Source organism: Lampetra planeri, chromosome 19 (genome assembly GCF_965212315.1).
Source record: "Lampetra planeri chromosome 19, kcLamPlan1.2.h2, whole genome shotgun sequence".
NCBI lineage: Eukaryota > Metazoa > Chordata > Hyperoartia > Petromyzontiformes > Petromyzontidae > Lampetra > Lampetra planeri.
Genome location: NC_136125.1, coordinates 13,197,419 through 13,225,319, shown reverse-complemented (window position 1 = coordinate 13,225,319; position 27,901 = coordinate 13,197,419). Strand labels below are relative to the sequence as shown.

At 46.0% G+C, this 27,901-nt stretch overlaps 1 protein-coding gene across 1 annotated transcript in view; it reads right to left on the bottom strand.

Moving 5' to 3' along the window:
- Positions 1-427: 427 nt before the first annotated feature.
- Positions 428-27,901, bottom strand: part of HECTD3 (HECT domain E3 ubiquitin protein ligase 3) — a 30,318-nt gene continuing 2,844 nt past the window's right edge. Inside the window, exons 3-22 of the mRNA XM_078603079.1 lie at positions 25,966-26,105; positions 25,093-25,185; positions 24,021-24,156; positions 23,287-23,396; positions 21,038-21,151; positions 20,667-20,746; positions 20,256-20,418; positions 19,035-19,116; positions 18,205-18,390; positions 17,294-17,343; positions 15,000-15,064; positions 13,786-13,889; positions 13,136-13,252; positions 12,002-12,088; positions 11,076-11,285; positions 9,898-10,027; positions 9,288-9,359; positions 8,270-8,345; positions 7,560-7,631; positions 428-6,922 (exon numbers count right to left, since the gene is read on the bottom strand). Of these exons, the coding sequence (XP_078459205.1) occupies positions 6,847-6,922; positions 7,560-7,631; positions 8,270-8,345; positions 9,288-9,359; positions 9,898-10,027; positions 11,076-11,285; positions 12,002-12,088; positions 13,136-13,252; positions 13,786-13,889; positions 15,000-15,064; positions 17,294-17,343; positions 18,205-18,390; positions 19,035-19,116; positions 20,256-20,418; positions 20,667-20,746; positions 21,038-21,151; positions 23,287-23,396; positions 24,021-24,156; positions 25,093-25,185; positions 25,966-26,105 (2,163 nt within the window). The 3' untranslated portion in view covers positions 428-6,846. The remainder of the gene's footprint in view (positions 6,923-7,559; positions 7,632-8,269; positions 8,346-9,287; positions 9,360-9,897; positions 10,028-11,075; positions 11,286-12,001; positions 12,089-13,135; positions 13,253-13,785; positions 13,890-14,999; positions 15,065-17,293; positions 17,344-18,204; positions 18,391-19,034; positions 19,117-20,255; positions 20,419-20,666; positions 20,747-21,037; positions 21,152-23,286; positions 23,397-24,020; positions 24,157-25,092; positions 25,186-25,965; positions 26,106-27,901) is intronic.

Genomic DNA, 27,901 nt, shown 5'->3' with positions numbered 1-27,901 from the left:
CGTGGTCACCACATCTACGCCTCTGTATAAGGAACGAAGCAGGTGGACTTCTCGACAAATCTGGCTGTCGCCTGATGCTCATTGTAATTACTGGCGAAACGTCGTACTCAGATTGTAAATGTGGCTTGGCTCTCCACACCGGTGTGCTGTACTGGTGACGAATTGCCACGTTCTGTTTACGTGACAACCCTGACTAATTGGCCGTGTCGGGTGGTGTCGGGTTTTAACGACACATTTATATATTTACGCGATCTAACCCAAACGCCTCTATTATGGACACTGACCAGTGCAGGTTTGTGAGGGCGGATCTGTGTATTGTTTGGATATCACTCGCCCCTGATGTTAAGCCACGGCTGGATATCGATCTCTGGTTGCAGGGTTCATTGCACCATGCACTAATCACTGCACCACACATTCCACTTCCAAACATATTTATACTTTTTATTTTTCTTTATACTCTTGAGCCAAAGCTCTTGAAACCAGCATATACATTTGACCTTTATACATGCATAGTCTTTTCTATATCCCATACTACTCACTGCTTTTACAAGAGACCTTCAATTTAAGGTTATATGCTTTCTTGTAACCAAAAACATTCCTGGCCAAGTATCCATAATTCTTCACTTTTAAAAGCGCTCTCACCTCTAAAATAAAAATCGGGTATAAATGAGACACCCATCAACATGGCAAAATCTTTTAATACAATCATTTCATTTGTAATTGTTAAATTCGCAACAAAAAATATGTTCAGGTCAAAACCAATCTGCTTATGAAATCTACAGACTAAAGTATGATTTCATAAGTGCATATCACGTGTAAACATGTTCACGACAGCCACAGTAAACGGCAAACGGTGCCAATGAAAGCGAAACCTGCTCCGCCAACGGGCATAGGATAACGAAGTGAATGCTGTAAATCATGTAAACTTGTGACTTGCACAAACATGCATACACAACAGCATTAGATATTTCTGGAATTATTAATAAGCATTTGTGTTACAGAGGGGGATTGTGAGCAGAATGGCTGTCACATCACCTTAACACGACTGTAACCCTGCGGCCCAGGTTTCACGTTGGTGTTTCATCGATTACTTTGTGAGAAATTGCCATAATGTATCCATACAAAGCAACGTTTGCATGTCACTGCATCCTATTCTATAGTGCTCCTGTCCAAAAGAACATTTACACCAACTAGAATGGTTCAGAAAACCGTGGCTTCCTAAACAAAGCTGCTTGCTGCTTTGTGCTCACGTTTGGAGTTTTCCGTTTGTAATTGACGTTACGTCGAACATATCCCTACAGTGGGCCGTTGAGTGCTTTCCCAGACCCTGACTGCGGGGTCAGGTAATTTTAGTAAATAAATTAAACGTATTACTGCGTTCAAGGGGTTTATCACAAAGGCAATCCGTCAAGATTGAAAATGCCCTTCTGCAACATGACATGGGTAAAGCCCAGCAAGAGTGATGACAGAGATCAACCACGTGATCGATTTCTATTGAATGACGCATGAAGGTATTAAGCTAAAGGTGCTACCCTGCAATGACTTGCTCGCACCACTGCTGGCGGAAGCCTCCATACTGGTCAGACGTCTCAAAAGAGGTGGGTGTACCCACGCTTTACCCCACCACACACGACTTGCACACAAATAGAGTGCTGGGCGGGAGGATCTGGTGGATATTGTCAGTGCTGGTTCGATTAGCTCCCTCGGTCATGCCAGGGGGAGTGGGTAATCGAACCAGTGATTGTTGAGTCTCATTTCTTAACCATCATTACACCATGGCACCACACGTGACACTCTAATTCAAAATATCATACACGGCAAAAAGCAGCAGCATCACGCGTCGGCCTCGCTACTGGACAACTGTGAGAGAGCCGAATTGCTCACCGGATTCCTCCAGTACGAATATTCTGATTCATGGCTACAATGGTGAGATGCATTCTTATTCCATTGTACACGCGGGAATAATCGGCTCCAGCACTGAGCAGGGCAAACCCCACGAGAGGAGATTTGACAAGAAGACACACAGCCACGTTCAGCACGCGGCAAGTGCTGCAGGAAATGTTGCGTTCGTCACAGAAGTGCAGTCACGTTCAAGGTTTGGTTGCAGTATTGTCCCCTACCACTTTGCTATTTAAAAGTCAGAGTTGGTACACTCCAAAGTGAGCTATGGAGGTTTTTGCTTACGCGGAGAATACAAATTTGAGAACAGTCTAAGAAAGCATCTCGCGAAATAAAAAAGTAAGCTGAAGAATCGGCACATTGTGCAATAGGTCAGACATTAAGCTAGAGGAAGCATTGCTTCGCTGCAAGTCACCACTGCCTTCCAAGCTCACGATCTCGCTCAGTGCATGCTCATCTGTCGCTGGCAGCATCCCAAGAGGAGGTTTGCGGGTTGAGAGTGCTCTCATTGACTGCCGCCTCTGTGGACGTGACTCGCCAAGTCTCCTGGGAGGGTTTCCCACATTGGCACAAGTGTCAGCGAAAATGAGGCTCAATACATTTAAAGCGTTCCATTCAGATACAATAAAGGCGAAAGCTTGTTTTTATTTTAAAATGCATTATCTTTCTTTCGTATTTTGAAATGTTTTTGGAAAGTAAAATGGCCAAAAAATGCAATTCATTTAGTTTAAAGAGTAAACTATGTTATTGTGCAACTAAAATACACAACTGTTAAAAAGGCACTTCATACATTCTCACCATAAAGAATAAGTACAGTACAAAATAAGGCTTTTTCACTTTCCAGTAATACTCGGATTTACGTCTCCCTCTTTAACGTCGTCCCTTGATCGATATCGCTGCCCCCATTTGCGTCGCCTCAACCCACACGGACGTCGCTGACAGCAGCGGCCACTCCTTTCTCCTATTCGTCACTCCGCCCTTCGCCTCCACCTGCCCTCGACATCGCTTCGATTTGACGTCGTTTCGTAAACCGGGGTACTGCTGTATCAGCAATAAAAACACAATACTCAGAAATGTGCCCTAACCCCAACTCGTCGGCATTCACAGGCAAGATGATTTGTAGTGGATTTTCAGGTTTGAGCCAGAACAACTCGATGCCCGATTTACAAATACGGGAGGCATCATCACAGGGATACACCACTGACCCCATCATCTGGCTCAACCACATCGATGTAAACTCATAGTTGTTGCTCTACATCAAAATCAGCCATACAAAGATGGGAGGTGGTGGTTTTGGCCATGTGGTAACGTATGATGTAACCTATCAAAAAAACACACTCAATCAAACCCCTACCTGTCTGCCCTATATTTGGTGCAGCTTGTCCTTTTAGGTTCAATGTATAAAACAGTATTAAAGTATTTACTTAAATGTAGAGAGCATTTAAAGTGGTGGATTTGTTTTTGTAAGAGTGAAAATTGGCTTAATATAAAACTACAAGCAGGTGCATGAACCAGAAACTAACAACAGCACCTGTGCAGTGACATGGAATGGATCACTATGGCGGGCAGCGTGGCTTGCTGGCCAGAAGGGGACCTGCTGCTGCTGCGGCTGTAACAGCCCGGCAGGGCGGCAAGCCGGGGAATAGGCGGCAGGCCGGGGAATAGGCGGCGGGAGGAAAGGAAGTGGAGAGGAAAGTAAGTGGGGATAAGGTGACAGGCGGTGCACGTGAGAGGAAGCCCGATAACCTCCTGGTAGGTTCTGGAAGGGGGGCGTGGCCGAGGGCGGGGCGAGGCTGCGCTAGGGGGATAAAAGGGGGACCCCCGTAGGGGACTTGGGGTTGTTGGAGTGGAAGCCTGTGGGAGCTACGTCTTCAGCGTTGTTGGTCAGGCAGCCTGTTGCTGTCCTGAGCACGTGCAGTTATTCCCTGTGCTTGTGAGGGCCTTAATAAACATAGTGCCTCCAATTCTAGTGTCTGTGAGGTGCATCACTACACCTGCATAAACGTGACTAAGAAAACAAGTACCAGGAAAAACAACTATGTGTCCTTAAATAAGCGCTGAGGTGGTGCTTATCTGCACTGATAACCCTGAGCCAGTGGTACAAATTACATATTTGCATTTCAATGGTTAGTCTAGTTATATAAACAGTGGTTCCATACAATGCACTAAATAATACATCTGCAAAATAATAAGGAGACATCTGTTGTAGGGACATAACAGAACACAGCAGAATAAAACTACAGCAGCGATTGAAGAATGGCCCAGAATCGAAACTATCTAATAAAGAGGTGGACAAACGCAGGTGGTTAGAGGGCTTTCGGAAAAAAACTTAACGTGATAACAAGATGTGCCTCGTGAAAAATGCTTTTGATCAGTCGACATCCCTTCATTGGCTTTTCCTGTCGTTTGATTGGATGTCATCTTTACCGTGAGCATAATTATTACGGGCTTTTAACGTAGTTTGTGTTCTGTTTGGTGAGTGTAGTTATCAGATTTGATTTCGATGGAATTGACAAATTCTCGTGAGTATAGTTGTCCTTTTTTCACATTTGCCTTTCATTACATGCAACGCTTTAAAAGATTTCGATATGAAAGGCACTTAATAAAATAATTATTAATACCTACTGATATATGGTTCAGAAACAGTAACTTGTTTTACAAAAGTTGAAAAGTGCACTAAGAAAATGGATAGACGCATACTTAAAGTTAGAGTGAGAGAGAGGAACACATGCATGAGCTAACATTTACAGACTTGATTAAAGCCGTGAAGAGAGTCGGGCTTGGGCAGGACATGTGATGGCGAGAAGGGACGATGGGTGATGGTGAAGGACATTGACAGAATCACAGCCAAGGAATGGAGCGCGTCTGAGAGGTCATCGACCGAGGAGATGGAGCGATGACATCAGCATCTGTGTAGGTGCTCGATGGATGTTTACATTGTAAGGTCACGGGAGATGGCAGCGGCTTGGGGAGGCCTTCATCCGGCAGGGAATTGACCATGGCCGCTGATTTCTTACAAAGTGGTGCTACCATTAGCACGGTGGGCTGCGTACGGTGCGAAAGAAGTTCAACATACATACATTTAATCATCCTCAGAGGGATCATGGACTGAATTGACACCACAAACCGTAATTTTAACTCAGAATTGAGCAAAGTGCTATACTCAGATAGACATGGCTGGGTAATGGCTGAGATATATCGACCAAATCCACAGAAAGGTGAATGCCAAGAGTAGGACCCAGAGACGAGAAACTATTCAGATGGACAATAGGGAAAACAACCTGGACTAAAGAACAGGAAGCATCGCTTCAAAGTGAAAATGTAGAAAAACAATAATTTACGATTGTAAATTGTTAAAACACCATAGCTTAAAATGTAAAACATCGGTAGACAATCTGCTCGTTGTCCAAGCACAAATGTAGACAGCCTCTCTATTGTGTCTGTTAAGAGTATCATGCCGCATTGCAACATGGCAATACCAATACACTGCATTGCCATACATTAAACACAACTCACCTACGACAGCAAACACTAGATTTTAAGCTTGTTCACTATGGATATGTCTGGATGTGTGGAGGATGCAAGCAATGAATATTGGCACTTTAAAGTGACACATGTTGACATTTGCTTTGTGATTAACCTCAACATTCCACATTTTGCACTGACAGTATTCAACAGAGCCTCCCACTGAACAATGCATCTGTGAAGAAATCAATTAACGAGAGAGAACAATATATAATGCAGGGTCTGTAAACTTCGTAGCTTCTTCCTCAAATGCAATAGCTTCTCATTTGAATGCTGCTTACATCACATTTACCACACGCTTGTGCTGGGATGGAGCACTATCTCTGCAGCACAGGTTTTCTCTGGACACTCTTGCTTTTCTTCCTGGGGCACATGATTAATTAAAACTCTGTAATTGCCCAAACATCCCAAGCAAGGCAAACAATCCCACTTAAAAAGAGCTTCGGGACTAGGATGTGATTTTTCTGAGTAAAAACATGCAAGGCCTTAGTCACGTACGTTCAGGCGAGTCTCACGAGTGGCAATCAATGCGTCCCTGGCTCTTGAACACAGCTCCACAAAGCGTCACGACTCTTCTGGAGATCACTGTCAATGAACTCTGACCCTGCTGGCCCAGGAAACCAGAAAGACCGAACTTGTCCAGTGGACCTCACACACCCTCGGGGCCATAACCCCCCGTGAGGTATAATACAGCCACTCCTTGACGACTCGCGTTCCAATCCTCTGCTTCGACGCAGCATTTCCACTTTCATTGAAACTTAATAGCACGACACGAGCTGTTGTGATTTCCTCCAAACATTGGTAAAAGCACAATGCCCTGAACACACCGACATTATGAAGGAGGAACCTCTCTTTCTCTGACCGGAAAGGTGTCAGGCAATTGGAGTGGCGGAAGGAGGCATAAACAAGCAGGATGAAGATGCTAATGAAGATGATGGGATGCCATTAGAATCATCATCATATCATGCTCATGATTCTGATGATGTTATTGTAGTTGATGATGTTGACGTAAAATGATTAAGTGTAGTTGTTGATGATTATGTCAATCGTATATCCCAAAAGCTTCAATGTGTCGAGGCTTTTTTTCTCAGGAGGGTCCCTGAAGTGGGCGATGATTGGACACTTTCACAGGGAGTGCACGGCATGGGGGTGGGGGGGGAGCAGCTCAAGAAATCTCACACATACCAGGGGATACCAGCGAGAGGTCTGCACCGATGGGTCTGAAATCCTTCCACTGCAAGTGAGCGATTGTTTAGGGGGATGATTATTTTTGGGGGGACTACAAAAGCAAAACGACGTTGATATTTTATCACCGTTTATTATACATTTTCTCATTGTTTATTTGGGAATTCGCTATATCGCAAGTGTATTTTCTCACGCATCTCTCTTGCAATTTTCCGGTGACACTTCAGTCCATCAGCGTTAGTGATCGGCGTCACGGTCCACGGTGGTGCAGTTATACATCGCAAAATGTAACTTCTCTTCACACACCTTTGCACTGAAACACAACGGTTGAGTTTGTTAACAGAAACCAAACATTATACTTTAATTATAACAAGACAAAGTGTCGTCACGCTCACATGAACACGGTCCGGTATTAATTTCCACTTCCTGTGATGGAAATGGCAGAGATGATAGAACGGCCAGCACACTTTGCATCCACAAAGCACTGTACAGATGAATCGCATTCATTCACTAGTTTTGAGATGAGACCAACAAAATGGAGACACACAAGAGCATCTAACGTCACTATGAGGTGGTCGCGCAGAATAACTCACACCGCATCAGGGACACCAACAGAGGCCCTAAAAATCGCTGGCTCAGTATCTTGAATATTCACTCATGTTAGCATTCCCTTATTTAGACAAACCCAATCCTTCACAAGCATATGTAACATTTTCTATTTTTAAAACCTTTGCCAAAGATGGGCACGGTAATGTGTGACATTGGCAAACCAAGTGAATGGACGCATTGTTTGACGAGCACTGTGCTCTCTGCATGTGAAGCTGATGGCATTCCAAACGCACGATCTGGCTCGGTGCGTGCCGATCACATGCTGGCAGGATCCTAAGAGGATGATTATGGGTAAAGAGTGGGGGGGGGATTACCGACGGGCGAGTGAGCAGCATCCTCACCTGGAGTAATTGGGAAGGATGAGCGTGTTGGAGCAAAGGGAAGTCTCAGGAAGAACGTCCGATTTATTTGAGCTGTGCAAACCAAGCAGTGGCATTAGTTCACCCGGGCTGTGTTTTGTGACAGGTAAATATCTTTCATTTGTCCAAATGAGTCGTCGGACTCAGTTCGGAAAATAAACAAGATGACAAGCAATGACAATTAATTCAATCACAATGTGGGTGAAATTTTAAATGCTATTATAAAAATAGTAGTATGCCCTTAACTAAATCACTTTCAATGGGCCTGACCCTTGTCAAATCTCAGAAGCTAAGCAGGTTGAGCTTAGTGCTTGCGATGGGCGACCACTGTGCACAAAATAGGGTGTCATCGGACTGCGGAGGACAGTGGAGCAAAATCCATTGTGGTACTGCACTTCTATGCTCCCACATGCAGGCACCCCGCCGCCTTCATCAACACGTATTACCAACGTGGCAAAGTATGGTCAAATAATCCCCGGCAGCCCGCACAGCATGGGAAGCCCTCATCCAGCAGTGGAATGACAAAAGGGTTGTACATGTCCATGCATAAAAATATTATATCAAATGTAAATTATGCATTCTGTATTCTCAGAGCTTATGAGATAAGGTGAGCATTTCAACGCACTGGACTACAACCCAATGAATGTAACTCTCATCACGATTGTTGTCGAAATCTATGAGCGCAAGCTTACCTCGATTGCATCACTTGAATTGTGATTGGGGGGCGACTTCTCCCTGTCACGAATCGTAGGAAGAGTCTACGATCCTCTGCCAGATGCACAAACACAAAGACCCCCCCCGTGTAGACTTAACAGACTGTTGGGGCAAGTGCTGTTCGCGAGCCCCAGTGACGGCTGGCACGGCACACGGGGGGTGGGGAGCCAGTGCAATGGCCTGCCGCTTTTGTGTGTATGTTGAACTTCAATTTCCAAACAAAGCATTTACGTTGCAACCTTCTGAATTAGATTGTTCTAGCATATCCACGGGCATAGATCATAAGCTGGCGCAATGCATGTTGGACTTTAAAACAGCCCAAGGGAAGCCAAAGGTAATTATAAGCAGGAATCCATTACATGTCTCCACATATAATATATATACAAATAAATACACAGTTCATGAGCCTCTTGGCTTTCCAGACCAATAACATGAAGCAGCATTTGTTTAAGTGAGAAAACTCTGGATCAGTTTAGACCTCCTGGGTTCTCATCAGTAGAGTCAAGCCTGTTAAACTTTCGCTGCCGTGTTACCAGGAGCTATTGGCAAGAGCAAGCCATTTAAGTTATCGGATCTCGTTCATGTATGCATGTTGTGTTTATTTTGCGCCGTACGTAGCTAACTGTGCTTATCGGAGGTGCGGGGGGGAAAGACTAACGACACGTAAAAATAGTTCTAAAGAAATTAGTTTTCAACGTAGGCAGAGTGTTCCAGTCGGCCGCAGAAGCGCATCTGTTTATACATTGCACCAGATATTCATTTGAGGCCAAGTCAAACTAGGGGAAGCCCAGGGCTAGGTCAGATTATCGTCACTGGTGTTGGCCGTTAGCAGGAATTGAACTCGGTTTGAGCGTTGGAACGCTTGCAGAGAGTTGCTAACACAAGCCAGATGGTAACTAGGACAGGAGTCCTAGTTACCAGGGTTGGTCTGCCAACCCCGTTCTAAATTCTTCTCCTTAGAAGTTGACCGCCTGCTGCTAGGAAATAGGCTCTCACCATTGCTGAAGTTCGACAGCGCTTCGAAGAGGCACTTCAATCGGGCTTCGCCGTTATCCATAACGGAGGTAACTGCGCACGTACACAACGGGGTGAACACAATACAGGACGAACACCGCAGCAATCCACGTGACGACGATGTGTTTGTAAGTTCTGCACGTCCGCACACGTGCGTGTGCAAAGCACTCGTGCAAACATTATGAAGCGATGTGACAAGGGAAGGTTTGTGTTGGCGGTGAGAAAACTACGTTCTGGAGGTGAGTAAATTGCACCACAATCTCAGTTGCCCATTATGGAGTGTGGAAAGTACGGCAAGCGCAGTAAGTATAGTGAGCGGCACCTGTATAATACATACGTGCAAGTGAATTGTTAGGCTGATTACTTGCAGTTATGCGTGTATATCTGTGCCTCATCATACCTACGTGATCCGTGCAATTCAAAGTCATTGTCCCCATGCTCAAATGAATGTTACGCCGTGCTAATCTACACAGCCTGCCAGAAACAAGTGGTGAAAATTCCACAGTCCGATGGCAGGGGTGGGGCAAAGTGCCCAACAGCCTCGCGGTGGCCGTGAGAATGTGCCGAGGGTGCAAGGAAGTCGTGGGCTCACTTGATCTCTTCAGAACATCCATGGTGATCTCGGCCTCTCCAGACACTATCCGCTCCATCTCTTGCCAAGTCAAGAGGTTGACAGTTTGCTGAGGGACCACGGAAAATATTCCTTTCTTGATGGCCTCGACCTGCCGCAAACACGCACGCAAAAGGTGCCCGGTTAGATACGCAGCCCGTTAGGACCAAGCGCCATTGGTGAAAACCTAACAGAGGAAGTATAAAACACCAGGAGGTGGTGTTACGAGCCTCGCAGATTCCCAGCCACCTTTGGCTCCACAGTGGTGTTGAAAAGCTCATTTTGGGTTGAGTGAGAGCAACACGGAACATGCAAGACAACACGACCGAGTCAGCACAAACAAGACGCAATGAGACGGACAAGAGAAGCGAACAGTGAAAACATTAGATCGAAACCAAATCGTTGCCCAATACTATGACAATATAAATGTAAGGGATGTTGAATTGTCGCACGGCTACTGGTATTTTCCGTGTACTCTGGTTCCCTCCCACATGGTACTGATCCTGGGCCTTTAATCAACCTACGCAGTACAGTACTCCCTCGTTATTCAGCGATCCACAAGGCGTATCTGGAACTCGACACGACTACCGCATCGAAAGTGATGAGACAGAATATGACGCAAGAATGTCACGAGAGATCAAGTAATGAGACAAAGTGTTGAGAGAGAATGTGATCCGAATGTGTTTCTAGGAGTAGTAACGACATTGCAACGATCATCACTGTCATCAGCATTATCGCTAATGCATCTTTTGCTGCTACGCATCATAATTTGAAGAAAGTAAATTAATAAATTGTTATTTAATTTTCGATTTAAAGCTTTCGTGACTGCAGGGATTCATCTTCTTGGTTCTTTCGGTAAAGTCACGTAGAAGGGAAGTTATTTAATATTTTAACGTACATTTTTATCAACTTTATGTTTATTTAAACCAATTTTTATTCGTGTTATAATTTTCATGTATTTAACAGCTTATTTATGTATTTACTTAAGGTAATTCATTACAATCCATTACATTTTAAGAGGCCAATATCATCACCAGTGATGAACAACGGGGAAACGCCGTCCTACAATTCTCTTCGTCTACGGAGTCCGAGTGGAGGTGGCTGGCCGAGTCGGACCGCCGAGGTGGACCGCCGCACCCTCCCGCCGACGTCACCGTCACCTGCTGGCGGCTCTCGCCGAGTCGCGCCTCCTGCACTAGACGGGCGTAGCGCAGGCGGTCCCCGTGGTGGACGCGCAGCCCCGCGCCGTCCGGCACCAGCTCCACGGTGCGGCCGCTGCTCAGCGTCGTCGCGTACGTCAGCTCCTCGCCGAAGAGCTGCGCGAACGCCGCCTCGTCTGCCGCCTCCTCCAGCGAGCGCAGCGACCTCGCCTGGGGGGCGCGCGGCACGCGCCCGTGACACCGTGAGATTGTGCGCGTGCGCGTGCGTCCATGCGTGTACGTAGGTGTCCGTGGGTGTTGTGTGTGGGGAGCGGTAGTGTAGCGTTTAGAGATGCGTGATGAGTGAGTGAGTGGCACAAACTAGGGAAGAGGTGGGCTTATGCGGTACAGGAGGATGTGGAGCTCAGTGGACTTGCCAAAAACTGGTACCAGTGGTGTCAAGATCGGCCTCTGTGGAGGAGGTTTGTGAAGGACGCTATTAGGCAGTTAGAGCCGGTCACCTTCCAACGACAAAGGCAGTAGAGCGACGCTGACAATAATGAAACGGTGAGGTGGGTGACTTAAATACGGAAAGTTGGCGCAGTGATGTGTGTGGGGAGAGGCGGCGTAGTGGTTATCGCACCACACTACGAATCCGGTAGCCAAAGCTCAATTCCCTGTCACGGCTAACATCGGTGATGATTAATGATCTGAACCAGACCTGCACCCCGCCCTAAGAAAAATAGGATTGAGCTCAATGCAGAGTAATACTTGTAATATAATTTCCAAATAATCTTCATGTTTCCCTCCCCTTATACAAATTATGTAGGGGGTGGGAAGAGGTGCGGCAGGTGAATCATTTCCGCACCTCCGATTAACACGGTTGGCGACAAAAGAGGTTCAACATATATACTCGTACAAAGGGGTTGGTCGTTGGCTTTTCTCACCAGGGTCTCATCCACGGATCTGAAATCACTCCAAGTCACGGTCTCCCCGACGAGCTGCTTCCACACCAACGCCGGGAGGCACAGTATCTGCGCACACCGCAACAACAACGAGTACCAGGACACGCACCACCCCTTGTGTCATCCACGACTCGGAGAGGGCCTCCCCAAACCACATCGGCCGTTGAGGTTATTTGACCATACTTCACCACGGTGGTCCGTTCAGATTGGTGAAAGCGAGGGACATAGATGTTCAAGAAGAGCGGCAGTTCTTTCATGAATGTTGCTGCACACCAACCAACTAACATCGTAGCAACAACAAGCCTCGCTTAATCGCTGCACGCTCTCACCTCATGCTGCAGTTCTAAAAGGTGATCAGTCGATCGCAGTACAACAAGTAGGTTCCTAACCTATGTGTAGGGATTTTTCAGCGATATTCCTTTATATGTGGGGCTTCCTTGTGTAGTTTTCCACAATTGTGCTGCATAATCATTTGAGAATAGTCGAAACATTCTTGAGCCTTAGTTGAGATTTTCTGAGATAAATATAACTGCATGATTGTTATTATAATTATAAGATAGACAGCCAAATTGACCAACGTCTCTTTTTAAAGAGAAACCTGAAAGAGTAGGCATGTAACAATGTATCTGTGTTGAAATAATTGCGCACCGTACGTGGCCAACTGTTCTAATCGAGACAACAACAATGCGTCGATTCTTCAATTAAATTTGATTCTCATGCTTAGGATACAGGCATCAAAAACAACGCAAATCGATTTGCAATAAATGCTAATTAAAAGCCAGTTATGTTTTTCTCTCGTGTTACAGTGAGCGCCTCACAAATCTTAGGGTTGGGAGTTAAAATCCTGGCTGGGGGTCGACTCAGCCCCCACTGACCCTCTGGGGGGGTTGAGGACCACTTGGTGGAGAAGTACACCGTGGTTCTTTGGATGGACTCACCCCCACCATAGGAATGTGGAAATTCCAGCAATGGTTCAGCGTTGTAAACATAAAACGAGCATCGCCTCAATTCTCATTTGCGCAGGAAGTCATTTGGCTAATGGGCTGAAGAAATTGTACAAATGAGATCACAACCGCGTGGATAAGTGCTCGTTCTCACGTGCGCAATACAAGTTACCAGGATGTTGGCGCCACGCAAGGCCGCTCCCATTATCTTTCCAATCCACGTGAACATGTACAGGTCATGGCAGTCTGGGTTCGGCACATACACGCACGATTCCTGCCCTCCGGTACTCTGCGGATAGAGACAAGGGAGCATACACAATTGGCGACTACATTAATATTCAATTAGACTACTGATCACACACCATAAAGGGTTCTGCATCAGTATAGTGGAGAACTAATATGAGTGCCCGTATTGATTTTGTCTGGGTCGGGCGGTGGGAGGGGATGTTTAAACGTAGCTTAATAATAAAATAACACAGCCCTTTATTCGTGTGTGCAAACGACGGTAAGTGCTCTGTTCGATTGTGGTTGTTAATTCTGTTGGGATTTCAGGATTTTTTCTATATTTGTGTGCGGTGCAATATCAACTAATAAACAACGACGGTGATTGTATGTGTGTATTTTTTACTCCTTTCACACCGTACGTAGCCAACCGTGCTACTCGGAGGTGCGGGAGGACAACAAACTAAACACAAAAAGCAGTTCTAAAGAAATACGTTTTAAATTGAGATAAAAAAACATAGCTCCAGTGGCTTGCTAATATCGAGTGCGTGGTAAGCAATAAAGGCAGAGCGGTGGAGAGAAAAAGAAACGTGCGCTCACCCGTCCCAGCATGCGCAGGAAGAATGGCACCGGAACGGGGCAGTAGGGGTCACTGGGGCACAGCTCCTCCGCGATGTCCGACAGACACTCGCGCTGCCCGCCACCTACACCCGCAGCGGCGAGGTCACGTGGCGCCATGCAGCCGAGGCAGCAATATGTACGTACATGTGTATGTTGAACTTCTTTCTCGCCGTACGTAGCCCACCGTGCCAATTGGAGGTGTGGGGGAGGGACAAAAAACTAAACACAAAAGTAGTTCTAAAAAAATCAGTTTTGAATCTAGATTTAAAAGTGCATCGCTAATAGATTGTAATGACGGCCAGAGAAACGCATCCGAATGCGCCTGGCGATGCAATGAGCGTCTTGGTTCAAAAAAGCAAGTAGAGGACTCGCCCGCTGGTTTTGCTTGTACGTAGTTGGTCACATTGGCACAAAGTAACGTTGATGGCGATTGAACACGATGAGAACTACGGTGCAGTTCTTCAGGAACTGTTGGTAGTTTTGTAAAATGCACAAAAGGCCGAGTGCTTTTTCTACGTGTTTTTGTGTGTTGTTGGAAACGTAGAAATGGTTTAATTCCCTGCAGTTGCCTGGCGATTTTCAGCGAAGTCATTGCAAACATCTTGCAATGGTGTACACTGGATTCTGTAAATGAAGTAGCTTCATAATTTACAAGAGTGGGCTTGTGTATTCTGGTATCGCCGGGCCATGTTCGCATGTTTAAATAGACTCGCAAACGAATTGTTTATGTTATTAACCTTTCCATTACGCAAATAGGAATAAGGGACAGCTCAGAGATGTGACCGAGATATCCGAATTCAACACGAATTTAATATCGCACAATTGATCAAATGTGACGATTTATTGCATGGAAGAAGTATATTGAACTGTTTTTCAAATGTATAAAAATGTTGTATACCATGTCCATATTTAACGACCACTTCTTTTACACATTTCCCTCGTAAATGTGATCATGAATATCAACGACTTCTCACAAGCACAATTATCAGACAACTGATGGACATTGCTACGGGACATAATCACTCATCGACGTTGTACGTCGCCATTCGCTGGGATCGTTACACATTTAACTGAAGGTGGATTCAGGGGATTGGTTTCAGGGGGCCTCTTCCCACAAGCTTAGCCGGATCAATGCGGCATTCGGTGTGGCCAGGGAGAACTTCAATGGGTGCCGAAGTCACCCACCCACTCACCGGCATCATTCATTCCTTCCAGGGTGAAATCACACGACCACCACTGATTCTCCGAAGATTTCCACCTGTAAGTGAGAGGACGATGATGAACACCCTTAACACCAATTTGTGCATAGATCTCCATCAGTGATCGGCAGGTTATACGAGGCGATCTCCATCATCAATACACAGGTTATATCAGGCGAGAGCCCACAGAGGCCAAACGTTTATTTTCTAAGGGTAACCAGGGACACAAAGCAATTTAGTAAATGCTAGCAAAATAACGGTCAAAACAACATTATTAACATTATGACGTATTAAATAAACATTAAACGACAAACATTCAACAGTTAGCGATACGTAAAGAATAAACATAATCAGAATCTTTATCCTGGAGAAATCCGATGAGCTATGAAGCTTTTTCACAGATGTCCATAAGTTGTGAAGACCCCGGGGCCGGCCCAGGACTACGCTGGCCGGACGATGTCGCCCGGCGGGCCTGGGAACGCCACTACTCAACATGCTGCTGTAGTGTATAGTGTAGTGTGTAGTATAGTGTAGTGTATAGTGTAGTGTATAGTGTAGTGTATAGTGTAGTGTATAGTGTAGTGTATAGTGTAGTGTATAGTAGTATATAGTGTAGTGTATAGTGTAGTAGTGTATAGTGTAGTGTATAGTAGTATATAGTGTAGTGTATAGTGTAGTAGTGTATAGTGTAGTGTATAGTGTAGTATATAGTGTAGTGTATAGTGTAGTATATAGTATAGTGTATAGTGTAGTATATATATGTAGTATATAGTGTAGTATATAGTGTAGTGTATAGTGTAGTATATAGTGTAGTGTATAGTGTAGTATATATATGTAGTATATAGTGTAGTATATAGTGTATAGTGTAGTGTATAGTGTATAGTGTAGTATATAGTGTAGTGTATAGTGTAGTATATAGTGTAGTGTATAGTGTAGTATATAGTGTAGTATATAGTGTAGTATATAGTGTAGTATATAGTGTATAGTGTAGTGTATAGTGTATAGTGTAGTATATAGTGTAGTGTATAGTGTAGTGTATAGTGTAGTGTATAGTGTAGTATATATATGTAGTATATAGTGTAGTAGTGCTGGAGTCTGTCGCCAGGGAAAGGGAGGTGGGGGGGACCGCCACTACTCGACACGCTGCCGCCGCGACCCTCACCCGGACCAGCGGACTGAGAAACAAACGAATGACCGTTTACAGTAAAAACAACTATTACCCTTACATTGAGTATAGTTCAAAAGCAATTACATTCATAATAACCAAGCTACAAATACACATGTTACATGAAGAACCAACTGTAAGTGGTTAAATTTGGGCTTGAGACTGTTATTTATTCCAATATTCGACAATGAGGAGCATCATGCAATAAAAATAACAATTTCCAAATGGAACATTTACTTTGCAAACGTCTTTATTAGATTGTTCTAGCATATCTACGGGAAGCGATCATCAGCTGACGCAATGCAAGTTGTACTTCGACACAGCCGAAAGGAGGCCAAAGGCAATTACAAGCAGGAGTCTATTCTGTCTTCACATATTATATTTAACCAAACAAATAAACAGCTCATTAGCCGTTTGGCTTTCCAGACCAATAACATCAAGCAGCATTTGTTTACGTGAGCAAACTCTGCATCATCAGTAGACAAGCCTGTTAAACAATCACTGATGTGTTACCAGGAGCTATTTACAACAGCACACCATATAAATAATGGGATCGCATTCATGTATGTTGAACTTCTCTTGCACCGTACGTAGCTAACCGTGCTAATCGGAGGCGCGGGGGGGGGGACAAACAAACTAGACGCAAAAATCAGTTTTAAACAAAATAGTTTTCAATCTTGATGATTTAAAAGTGCACAGCTCCAGTGGCTTCCTAATATCGGATGGAAGAGCGTTCCAGATGGACGCAGAAGCGCATCTGAAAGTGTGTGATGTAGTGACCGTCTTTGTTCGATGGCAAGCCAAAAGCCGCCGTGAGGATGACCTGCACGGATAAAAACCGTTCAATACAAACGGCAAGCGGTGATGGGCTTGCTGAAGGGAACTCTTCTACTTTTGGGTAAAGGATAAAGGAGGTAGAAAGATTAAAGTGCTGCTCAGGGACATAAAGAAATGAAAAGGGAAGCACAAGATTCGAGCAGAGAACTTGAGCAAGCTGAGAACTCAATAATAATAATAGTAAGACACCATTACTTTTAGAATTATTGGAATTAGTACTCTTGTTATAAGCACACAAAGTATCACAGGCCAATAAAAAGGCTGTGTGGTCACAAACATGCCTCACCTGTAATCCAGAAACTCCTTCTGCTCATACTCCTGCAGGCCCCGGTACACCTGCACAGACACAACGCGGGGCAGCGTTAGAGCCGGCGCTGCCGGTCCTCCCTCCGAGGGGTTGCGTTCCAGAAGCAGGTCTCAGTCCAAAGCAACATAGACTCCCAAGTCAATCCAGCAATGGGCAGTGCTTGCCTCCATTGGTAGTGGCATCATCAGTATCATTACTACTTCGCACGTTAACCCAGGAAGGCATCGCCGAGTCCCAAGGCTCTTGTTCGGGAGGGTCCTGCCAAGTTTTCGCAGTCAGGGACAATGTGTAATCCCAATTGAGTAAGTTGGAGGTAATGTTTTAGCATTGGTGTGGTGAATACCACATTTAGAAACATGCATTCACATTATTTGGATGCTACTATAAATTCCCACATGTAATGATATACGGCACTTTAATGAGCTATCAAGTGTGCCCAGGTAGTCTCTGAAAAAGCGAATATCTCAGTGGACTTTACCTGGTCAGCTAAAAGTTTAATTTAAATAGGATCAAAGAAAAGGAAAAGGGTTTACACACCCACATAAAAACCCATCCATCTCATACCAGTGCTTATCTGTCCCATGTTCTTTAATACTACAGGGAAGCCCGAGTCTGAAACATATTAAATTCTTCCTAGAAAGTATTAGATTTGTATGCTCGGCCAATTCCTTTTCAAGGAATGTTTTGAATGTGGTAACACTCAACAAAAAACCACGCGTACAGGTCGTGACCCTACTGCTGTACTGCCACCTCCTGAAACCACCCACAACCCAGTGGATGTGGCAGTCCGACAGAACGTACAAAAAACCCGCTTCATCCCTCAATCCCGCCGCTAAAGTGTGGGATCCACAGGGCATCTTCCGCCACAGTCGGTCCCTGCTTCCTGTCACCTGCGCGACCACCGAGTTCCTGTAGTGCGGGTCGGCGTGCGGGTTCTTGCGGTGTCGCAGGGCCGCGGTGCGGTCCACGGTGATGTGCGCCGTCGTGTTGGTCGTCGACAACGGCAAGTTCCGCGTCAGCGCCGAGTCGATGAACATGTCGCGCTCGCTCGAGAGGGCCAGCAGGTTCTTCACGCTCTGCACACACGTTTCATTCCTTCGTATTTTATTGAACCGTCTTGTCTATCGTCGTCATCATCGCAATCATCATCATCATCGGCCATGACATCTCGAATGTCGATGAACTTGTAGGGCTCCCTCGAGAGGGCCAGCACGTGCTTCACGCTCTGTACACACCTTTCATTCCTTCGTATTATATTAAACTGTCTTATCTATCGTCGTAATCATCATCGATCACGATCTATTAAATGCTATCTGAAGGGCTCCCCCACGGCATCGCCATCGCACACGATCCGTCGTCTGGTCCACGCACGCGAGGTCTCAACGCTTCATCTTGCCTACCCCGTCTTGTCTACTGCCTTAACTAAACGGTTATTTCAAAGGTTAAAATCAGTCACCAGCAATTACTGTCATGCGAGTTTTATAGACCAACCGATGTAGGCGATCCGCCCAGTTGAGGATGGCAAAGAGAAAGCGCCGCAATTATTTTTGCCGTGTTACCGGTTGACAAGCCAAATGTAGAGCGTGGAGTTTCAAGGTAAGCAGGGGGGTGATATGGGATGGAGAAAGCTTGGGCTAGGGGGCTGCCCTCGTGCACGGAACTTTATAACACAGAGTGTATTAAGTTTGTAAGATGCCTGAAAGATGAACTTGAGGATTACCTGAAAATCTGAAAAGCTTCCATTGCTATATTCCCAACTTGGAAGCACATATGGCATCACCTCTTCAAAAAGATCCACGAACCTGAGGATGCAAGAGTGGAAAGCAACATCCGAACACAACACAAATGTGTAAGCTTGTTTCGGTATTATTGGCAACGTCTAACTTCTTTGGAATGCAACAGACTCAACAACACCGTTACTAGTCAACTCTAATTAAGGGTAAACAAGTAGTATATATGTGGATGACAGTATTGAGGTATGCATGAATACAAGTATTTATAAGTTTTCTTTACCCCCAGTTTATTTTGATTTTCCCCCATCACATGGCCGAACCAACATCCTTGCTTCACAGCACTGCCACCTCCCATGTTCTGGCCCAGGCCCTCTTGTCTGGCTCTGTGAATCCTGTGGAATGTGTTGGTACTGTGCCCTGCTACCTTGCTGAACTCCAGTGTCTCTGGGCTTCCCCGAGACTCAATGGGACTTGGTAGTGCTCGCTGGGAATTGATGTTTGATCCTGACGCCGGACCCTAATTTCCACTGAGACCCATCGGTTCCGGACTTCTGCAAGTCGGCTACCACTGGAGCCCCCTCTGGGACTCGGCATCACGTTGGTTTTTGGTCGTGCGCTCCGTTGCCCTGCCTCTCTCTCGTGAATCCCAACTCTCATCCTCGCCTCGTCCCCTCTAATGAGATGTTAACTCCCTCGCCTGGTATGCAGGAGGTCGTGAGTTTGATCACGATCCTGACGCATTTATATTTGGAGTTTGCATGTCTCTCTCCCCGTGGTTGCGTGAATTTTTCTCCAGGTCCTCCGGTTTCCTCCCCCGCCCCCTTTTAGAATCAACAAGCATTTAGAGTATTTGATTGCTATAAATTTCCACATAAGCCACTTTGTTGAGCGATTATTTGTGGCCAGGTCGTTGCTGAAAAAGAGCTATATAGCTCAGTGGGCCTTACCTGGTAAAATACTAAATGGTTGAATAGTTTAGTTGAATAGACGTCCCCATGTTTTTGTTTCTTGCTTTACTGGTTTTGTCCCCGGCTTTGTTCAGCCTTCTGAGATGCTGTTGAATTTGGATGCCCAATGACTGGAAACTATCGTAGTTGTTTCTATAATCGGTTGTACGGTTTTTACCGAGTTAAACCCATCACCAATGAGGTGCCTGATGTACAGCGATGGCCGAGTGAGTGACGGTGGTTGTTTGATGGCAGTGGCACCTGTAGATTGCGATCGAGCGCTGGCACAAGAAGTCGGGGCTGAACCGCGCAAGCCGAGGGAACAGCGCCAACCGTGGCGGCTCAAATGCGGACAAGCTCATTGGAGGAAGAGGGATGAATGAGCACTTCATCTGCAAAGTGTTGATCTGGATGTTGTTGAATCCTGAAAAATTGCCACAAAAGAAAAAAATAAATCACCTGTACCTAGTTATACATTGTTGTCTTTTCCCCCAGTTTTAACTTTGCTGCAATGTATGCTCAAAGGAGTTATGTTGACCAGATCCTCCCTAGACTGTGTTCACAATGTCTCTGCTTGCATTGTGGGTTTGTATCAAGCCCTGTGGAGGCCGAAGCTGCCATGTTGAATGTGGCCACGCCGAAGAGGAAAGGTAACGATGCTGAATAACTCACGCGAGCTGCTCTGCAGGTGGATCTTCACGAGGGGGTAGTGCACGCACGCATTCCGCAGCAGGCACACGTCTCTGGCGTCACTGCAGAGGAAGGAGAGGCAAGAGTCGACGAAGGCAACGAGCTGACACATCCACTCACGGCACCGCGACGCCGCCGCCGAGGGACTGCACGCGCCGGTCGCTGTGACACAAACAATCACTAAATATGGCAAACAGTTTAAAAAGCAGCTAAATTCACGATTATAACTTGTTGCAGAAAATAATCGATTGAAATGTACGAAGTTAACTACGCTGCCTTAAGCTAATGAAATATACACATTCGGCGACGTTATGGGCAGTGTGCTCTGCCAAATTGGCGCGACCGCGGCTCACTTGGCTATGGCGACGTGGTTGACCTCCTTGAGGGAGTCCATCGTCTCTCCGCCGAGCACCGTCACCTGTCCCACCCTGTTGTCGTCGTTCGTTAGGTGCTTGAGGAACATCTTCCTGCGCAAACACGCCGTGCAAACACGCCGCAAATTACGCACCTCCGCGACGCGACACAATGGGCTCCCGTCAAACAGGTTCGATGGTTACGTAAGTAATGCAATACACTCAGTGGATAGATGAGAATGAACGTGTCTTTATAAAAAGGTTAACCTTGCTTGATAGAGAGCTTTATAACTCGCGTTGGAGAGAACGTTTCATAAACGTGTGTGTGTTGCGGGGGGGGGGAGATTTGGAGGGTAGACTCAATGAGTACCTGGTGCGGTTTGTAAATATCAGCACCGGGGAGACAGTGGCAGCCGAAGGTGGTGCTGACCATACCTCTCCCCACCCGTGCTGTGTCAGCCTTCATAGGTGCTCCCTAACAGCACTTGCCCAAACAGTTTGTTAAGGCTATATAGGAGTCTTTGTCTTTGCGATGGAGCGGTGGCGCAGCTGTTAGCACGCCGCACTACGAACCCGGCGAACCGAGTTCCTGGATCAATAAGCAACACCGGTGCCTACAAACAAATCACCCCCGGCGAGCCCGATCTCGAGGACACTCGCTTGGGTGACTACCGAAGCTTCCCAGGCGTTGGTGTTGCGCTGCTATGGCAAGGGCTGTGCGCTACCAGTAGACAGCAGTGCAATAATGGGTCATGTTTAATTATTCAGTGCGATTGTTTACCCTTAAATGCATCACCGAGTCTCATGACACATCTTCAGGACGGTCCCACTAAATGTTTTTGGAGTAAGAGGCGACGATTGCTTTGTATATTATTCCAAACGAGTAATTTTCCGGTACGCGCAATGGCCTACTCTTGAGAATGACATCACAGGTTCCTTAACTTCCGCTGTGAAGGAGACGGCCGTGTTTTTATTTTTGTTAACTCACCCACAGCAATTTGATCCAGATTTGGTAGAGTCACTGCATTGAGTGTGCCTGTGGAATGAATCCGTCAGGGGCTCTGCGTGCGCTACCTTCCGCACGCGTTTTATTTCTCTGGGTACTATGGGGTTACTGCTGAAAGCCAAACGCTCATTCCTAGAAATGGTCAAGCATCCCAGTGAAGGACTGTTGTGAAAAGGCGACTTGGAATTCAGTGAGAAATATCTACGTAAATGATCATTAGCACAAGGGGCAGGTGGTATCTGTCCCTGTCCTCGGCTTCAGTAGGGAAACAAAAGCAGCTAGGCATGGTACTGAACCGTTAAGTGCCGTGCCGGCATTCATTGGTACAGCTGTACAGGCGATCTTTATGTATTTGCATGTGCGTACTGGCTGAATCCACCAGGTGGCATGACTGCATTAAAAATAAAGCACAAAAGTTTCCAAAACTCGGTATATCTTCCACAAAACATAGCGTTGATCCTAAGGGAACATTATTTCAGTGCCATGGTTAAACCTTGATGTTAATTTTGCTAATTAATAACTCCCATAGTCGGTGAACAGCCCTGGAGCACACCATCACAGAACCTATTTCTGGATCTATTGATTTGGCAACCTTTTACTGGTAGGAACCACCTGGTTCCACCAGCCCACAGGGGATTATTGTGTCCGTCCGTCGTGCATAGAAAAATGGGAGGGGTGGGGCTGGGTGGAAAGGGGAGGGTGGGGAGGGGCTGGGTGGGGAGGGTGGAGCTGGGTGGGGGGTGGGAGGGGTGAGGCTGGGTGGGGAGGGGAGGGTGGGGAGGGTGGGGCTGGGTGGGGGGTGGGAGGGGTGGGGCTGGGTGGGGAGGCGCTGGTCACCCCGTGGTGCCCTTATAAAACTCAACGTTTAACCTACTCACGCCGGCTTGTGCCCGCCCTCACAGTCGGCCATATTTGCGGAATACACCACGCCGCCGTTGACCCTGGCCATTGACCGAGCAACCCAACGTTCCTACCAGCTCCCTCCGCAGGAATGTGTACTCAACACTACACAATCATCCTTTTTCAAAAATGCTGTATTGAACATTTAACAGTTAAGTATTCGATGATTTTGGAGTGCTTATTCCTGTTATGCTTGTTTTATCCAGGAAAGCATTAGGAAAACATTCCACTGGAATTGGTTACCGGTTCCTGCCTTTCAGAACCGCTAATCGCTCCTGAAACCGGATATCGGTTTACCGGTTGGCATGTGACATGTATTTTTTTTGGGAGCGCATCCCCTTACTGAATGATGGCACCAGGCTTCATATGCAAGCACAACCACGCCTCAGAATTGTCCGTCGCCCAGTACGTAGCCGGGTCATCATCTGTGATGTTCTTAACCGGGTTCTTGCTCTGTGGGGACAATAACAAAGAGGCCTCTGCGTTATTCGTTATCAAAGACTCTGGCATATGGATCAGAGGCAGACGACGGAAAGAAAATGGAACTATACTGCGACAGGAGGAGAAGGAAACCGTGGATTGGAAGAGGCGCAATTTAGGGACATCGAATTTACTGTTAGGACAAGTGGGCCCGTGCAGGGTGCATCGCGAGCAAAGAGGAAATGCCTAAGAGGACGTTGCCTGCAGAGAAGGAGTTATGAAATGAGATTCGATGGAGGAGCGAGACGGACTCTTTAATTACCAGACTCTGTCAGATGTTGATGGCTTGTGGAAGCATTCATCCAGCAGTGGATGGGTCATAGCTGATGATGATGAGTTACAATGGGTAGGGTGATATTTGAAAACTATTTTCGATGTAAACATTGTGCAACTTTGCTTCAATAAAGGGCATAAAACAACTCGGAATAACATCTGTTTAGTCTTTAAAATATCCTGATCTAAAAAAACTGTTTTATGGCACGGTTTGTGACATCATTCATAAACAATCTCATTCAACATTACATTTAACAGAATCAGCCAACATCTCTTAACATGCAATCCTCGATGACTAACGTGTTCCCAGAAATATTTACTCACTGGCTTGTGCGAGGCGTCAATCTTCTTCACGTATAACTTAGCATTGTCGAGATTTTCTGACTCTTTCTTGGAAAAACTGAGCAGAAATTGAGCCAGATCTTCATCGCACTGCAGGTTCCAGCCTTTCGGAGCCAACCTGTTGGAAAACAAAGGCGAGTACACGCAGTGCCAGACACAACACGGGAGAGCGAGAGCGGGTCCACGTGGGGAGGTCTGCTCTTGGATGGACCCTAACTCGCCTTACAAAGACGCACCTGCCGACGTAGAAGGGCCAGAGCAGCAAAGTGAGAAATGGATGAAAATTAAATGCAAGTGGCGGACAGTATTTATGTTACGCTGAGAGACGCACAATGGAAAGGTTGCGATTTCAAATCCTGGATGGGGGTTCACGCAGCCCATCAATCCCAATGGGTTGATAAAGTGAGTACCACTTTGTGGGGAAGTCAACAATGATTGGACATTGGATAAACTTGCCCCTGCCACAGGAATGTGGAATTTCCACCACTGGCTCAGAGCTGTAGGCAGGAGTTGAGCACCGCCTCAATGCTCATTTGAGCTTGAACTCCCTTTGACTTTCACTGTATGCACCCTGAAATCAGCGATGATTACATAGCAATAAAACCAAAATGTTTCATTCGTGTGGTCAAAATAAGTCCAATGAAGTGAAAAAACAAACTCAAAGGGTTTTTGTTGTTGCTGTGTTATTGGTAACGAGGCCGAGGATCATCAACTCGCTCAAATCGAGCACCTGGATTCACCACAGGTGGCTGACAAAATTCACAACCAGAATCCCATTGGGGGTCGGCTTGCTGCTTAGGCACGGGAGGCATTAGCCTCCCTGAACCACCCAGATACTCGTCTCAACCTCTTGGAGAGAATAAAAAAAATAAACCCAAAAAGAATACAATTACTCAAGCGCCAACAACATACAGAGCGTGAAGCGTGGGCTGACTCAGTAACAGACAGAACCCACGGTGACGACAGCCGTGGCTCGATAAGCCGAGCGGCTATGCTTGAGCCGCCACAGGTATTAATTTGTGTTCCTCAGGGGTCTGAAAGAGATATCCCTCACCTCATTTTATCCACAGCGGCACTGTCACAGATGGCTAGGGGAGGTCTGCACCCCTGCTGCAGGCAATAACTGGCATCCACGGCTCGCTTCCAACTAAAGTTAGGGGTGGGGTTGGGTGGGAGTAAATAACACAATTGCCTTACAACGACGCCAAAAGACATCGTAATACGAACTCGGCAGGGTCTGGCAACAACGCACAGTTCAACGTACAACCGAGATAAAGAGTGTTGGACGCTTACGTGAGCCCGCAGCATTCAGGTCAAATCCGTTACGTAAATATCCACGGCTCGATGTGCCTCATCACCGCGGTCGACCGTTCATCGCTTGACGTTGAAGTCGAGGCGTATTTTTACAGAATGGCAAGATGTACGAAAGTGGCAGTGCTTAGGTCATTACATCAGGCAACTCAATCGCGGGTGGCATTCAGTCTTTAAAAGTAATCATCAACAAATATCGATCAGCAATACGCTGTAGTGTGTGCCGCATGGGCAGGTTGTTTAAGTAGTATAAGGTCGGACAATCTCCCGGACATACAAAAATATGCCACCAATATCAACGTGTTTGAATACTCAATTAAAACGCACTCGCACACCATTTACAACTGTTACAGCTGGATCACGTGCCATGCGAGTCGGTTATGTATTTATAAACGCGTCTGACTGGGTGCAATGTTCATTGTTTATAAACGGCACACTGTATATCTATCGATTGAAAACGTTTGCATGCGCGCCGTCGCGTGCTCGCTATGTACGCGTCAATCGACATCCTAGACAGTCCCACGCAAAAAGAGATCCTCCAACTCAAGCGGGTTTTCCCGGTGTGAAACATTTTAAGAAAAACTAAATGAATGATACACTGAGCTGATGGTCTCACCTGCTCTGCTCGTTGTCCTTGCCGTCATTGCTCTTGCCGTGTGGAACTGGGACGAATGCCATCCTATGATCCTCAGGACGATAGAGGAGAACCCAGCCCTCCTCCATGTCACTCGGACAGCCGAGTTTTCCGAGCTCCGGCTGCAAACAAAACACGGCCGTGACGAAGAGGGAACGCACATCGAGCGTTGAGGGAACAGCGGCAACAGGCGATTGAATGTTGAACACTGTGAAAGTAATTTCGCCATCGCTAACAGAGGAGATTGATGAAAACAAATTATAGGTCGACTGAGATTGGTCTTCGTTTCTAAAATTCTCCAAGTATTATTTCAGTGGGGTATCTGTATATCAATCACCCTGTATAATGGACGTGAAAAGACCATACAGCAATTTTAAATATCAAGCAGTCCATACAGAGCTCATTTTGAAAATTATTAATTCAAATAGAAACTGTCAACTCCAAGACAAACATCCCCATTGAGATGACCATCACAGTTCCACAAACCCCTCAACAATGCACCCTGCTGACCCTCCTCTTGTATCTGCTGCATTTGACATTGTTCTCTATGCATAGCGAATAACGTACCTCCAGTTGTGCTGTCACAAGCCGCCTAAACCTTGCTTTGGAATAATTTCCAAGAAAATTACTCTGTACATTTTACCAAAGATATTTTCACCATTCAACGGTTGTTTTGTTACTCGCGTGTAGCCTTCATGAACTTTGGCAAGTAGGAACATAAAATAACAAAATAAAATAAAAACATCACGCTCTGAGGCCGTGGACGCAAGTTTCACAGCTGGGTTAAGGGCCACGTGTTTCAGGAAAACATAAACCGATTGTCAAAACACAGACAGCCCTCGAGGCACACCGCTCATTCTAGGATAACATCGGTGTCAGAATAATTTTTAAGAGTTATCCTTTGGTCACGGTATAAAAAAAGGGAAACTAATCAAATAGCATGCTCTGAAGATGGTTGCCCGTCACATGTCTTGTTTACGTGCGAACGTCTACATGTTTTTACAAAAATGTTGCATGCGTGATCCAATCTTAAAACAGAGGCACATGCGCTGAAACGTACGTGACTTTTTTTAATGAAAGTTTTTCTAACTCAGGAAATCCTCAACTGAACACACGGATTCTTTGTCAGTAGGGGCCTGTCAGAAGATCTGCGTGGCCAATTCCCTTGCAAATATTTATGCACGAGGTTTTTTGCGTATGCACATGTGGGTTTTCTCTGGATACACCACTTTTCCTCCTACGTGCAAAAAATATTTATTTAGGAATTGATAAAATAATCCCTGGAATCTCCTTCAAGAAATTTGAGACCAAGCGAGGCATTCATTTAAAAAGGATGGCAGGATATCACTCTGGTGAAAATGTTGGCACACTGGACAATCCAGAGTACTCCGGTCAGAATCGATCTCTCAGCATGGCAGTTGAAAGAGTGGGCACGTTTTTTAAAATCCCTCCACCTATATAGACCAAGCAGTGTAAATGGGTACACCGCAGTCATTGAACCTTTTCCCGTTCCGAGACGTCTGCAAGTTGCAGTGTGGGGTCCCGTTCACCGCCGAATCTTGGAACGCCCAAGCGGCTCAGCTTTAATTTTATTTAGAGAGGCGTAGCGCTGGTGTTTTTAGATCCATTGTACTCACCCCAAAAAACCATAGCCACACAACCGCACTCGGTGATAGCTGGCGCCAAACTGTGATGACGTACACATGTACATCATGGGAATCGGAAAGGGTTAAGAAGGTGGTCTGTGGTTGGGTAAAGTGTGGGTCCTCCCAACTCTTCGAAGTCGTCTGGCCAGAGTGGAAGAGAACAAAGCACCTTCTGGAGGAACTCTCTTTAGTGGAGGCCCTTCTGAGAGGTGTGGCGTGCGCCAGCCACTGCAGGGCTGCACGTTCACATATTCAAACTATCTTGATCATTA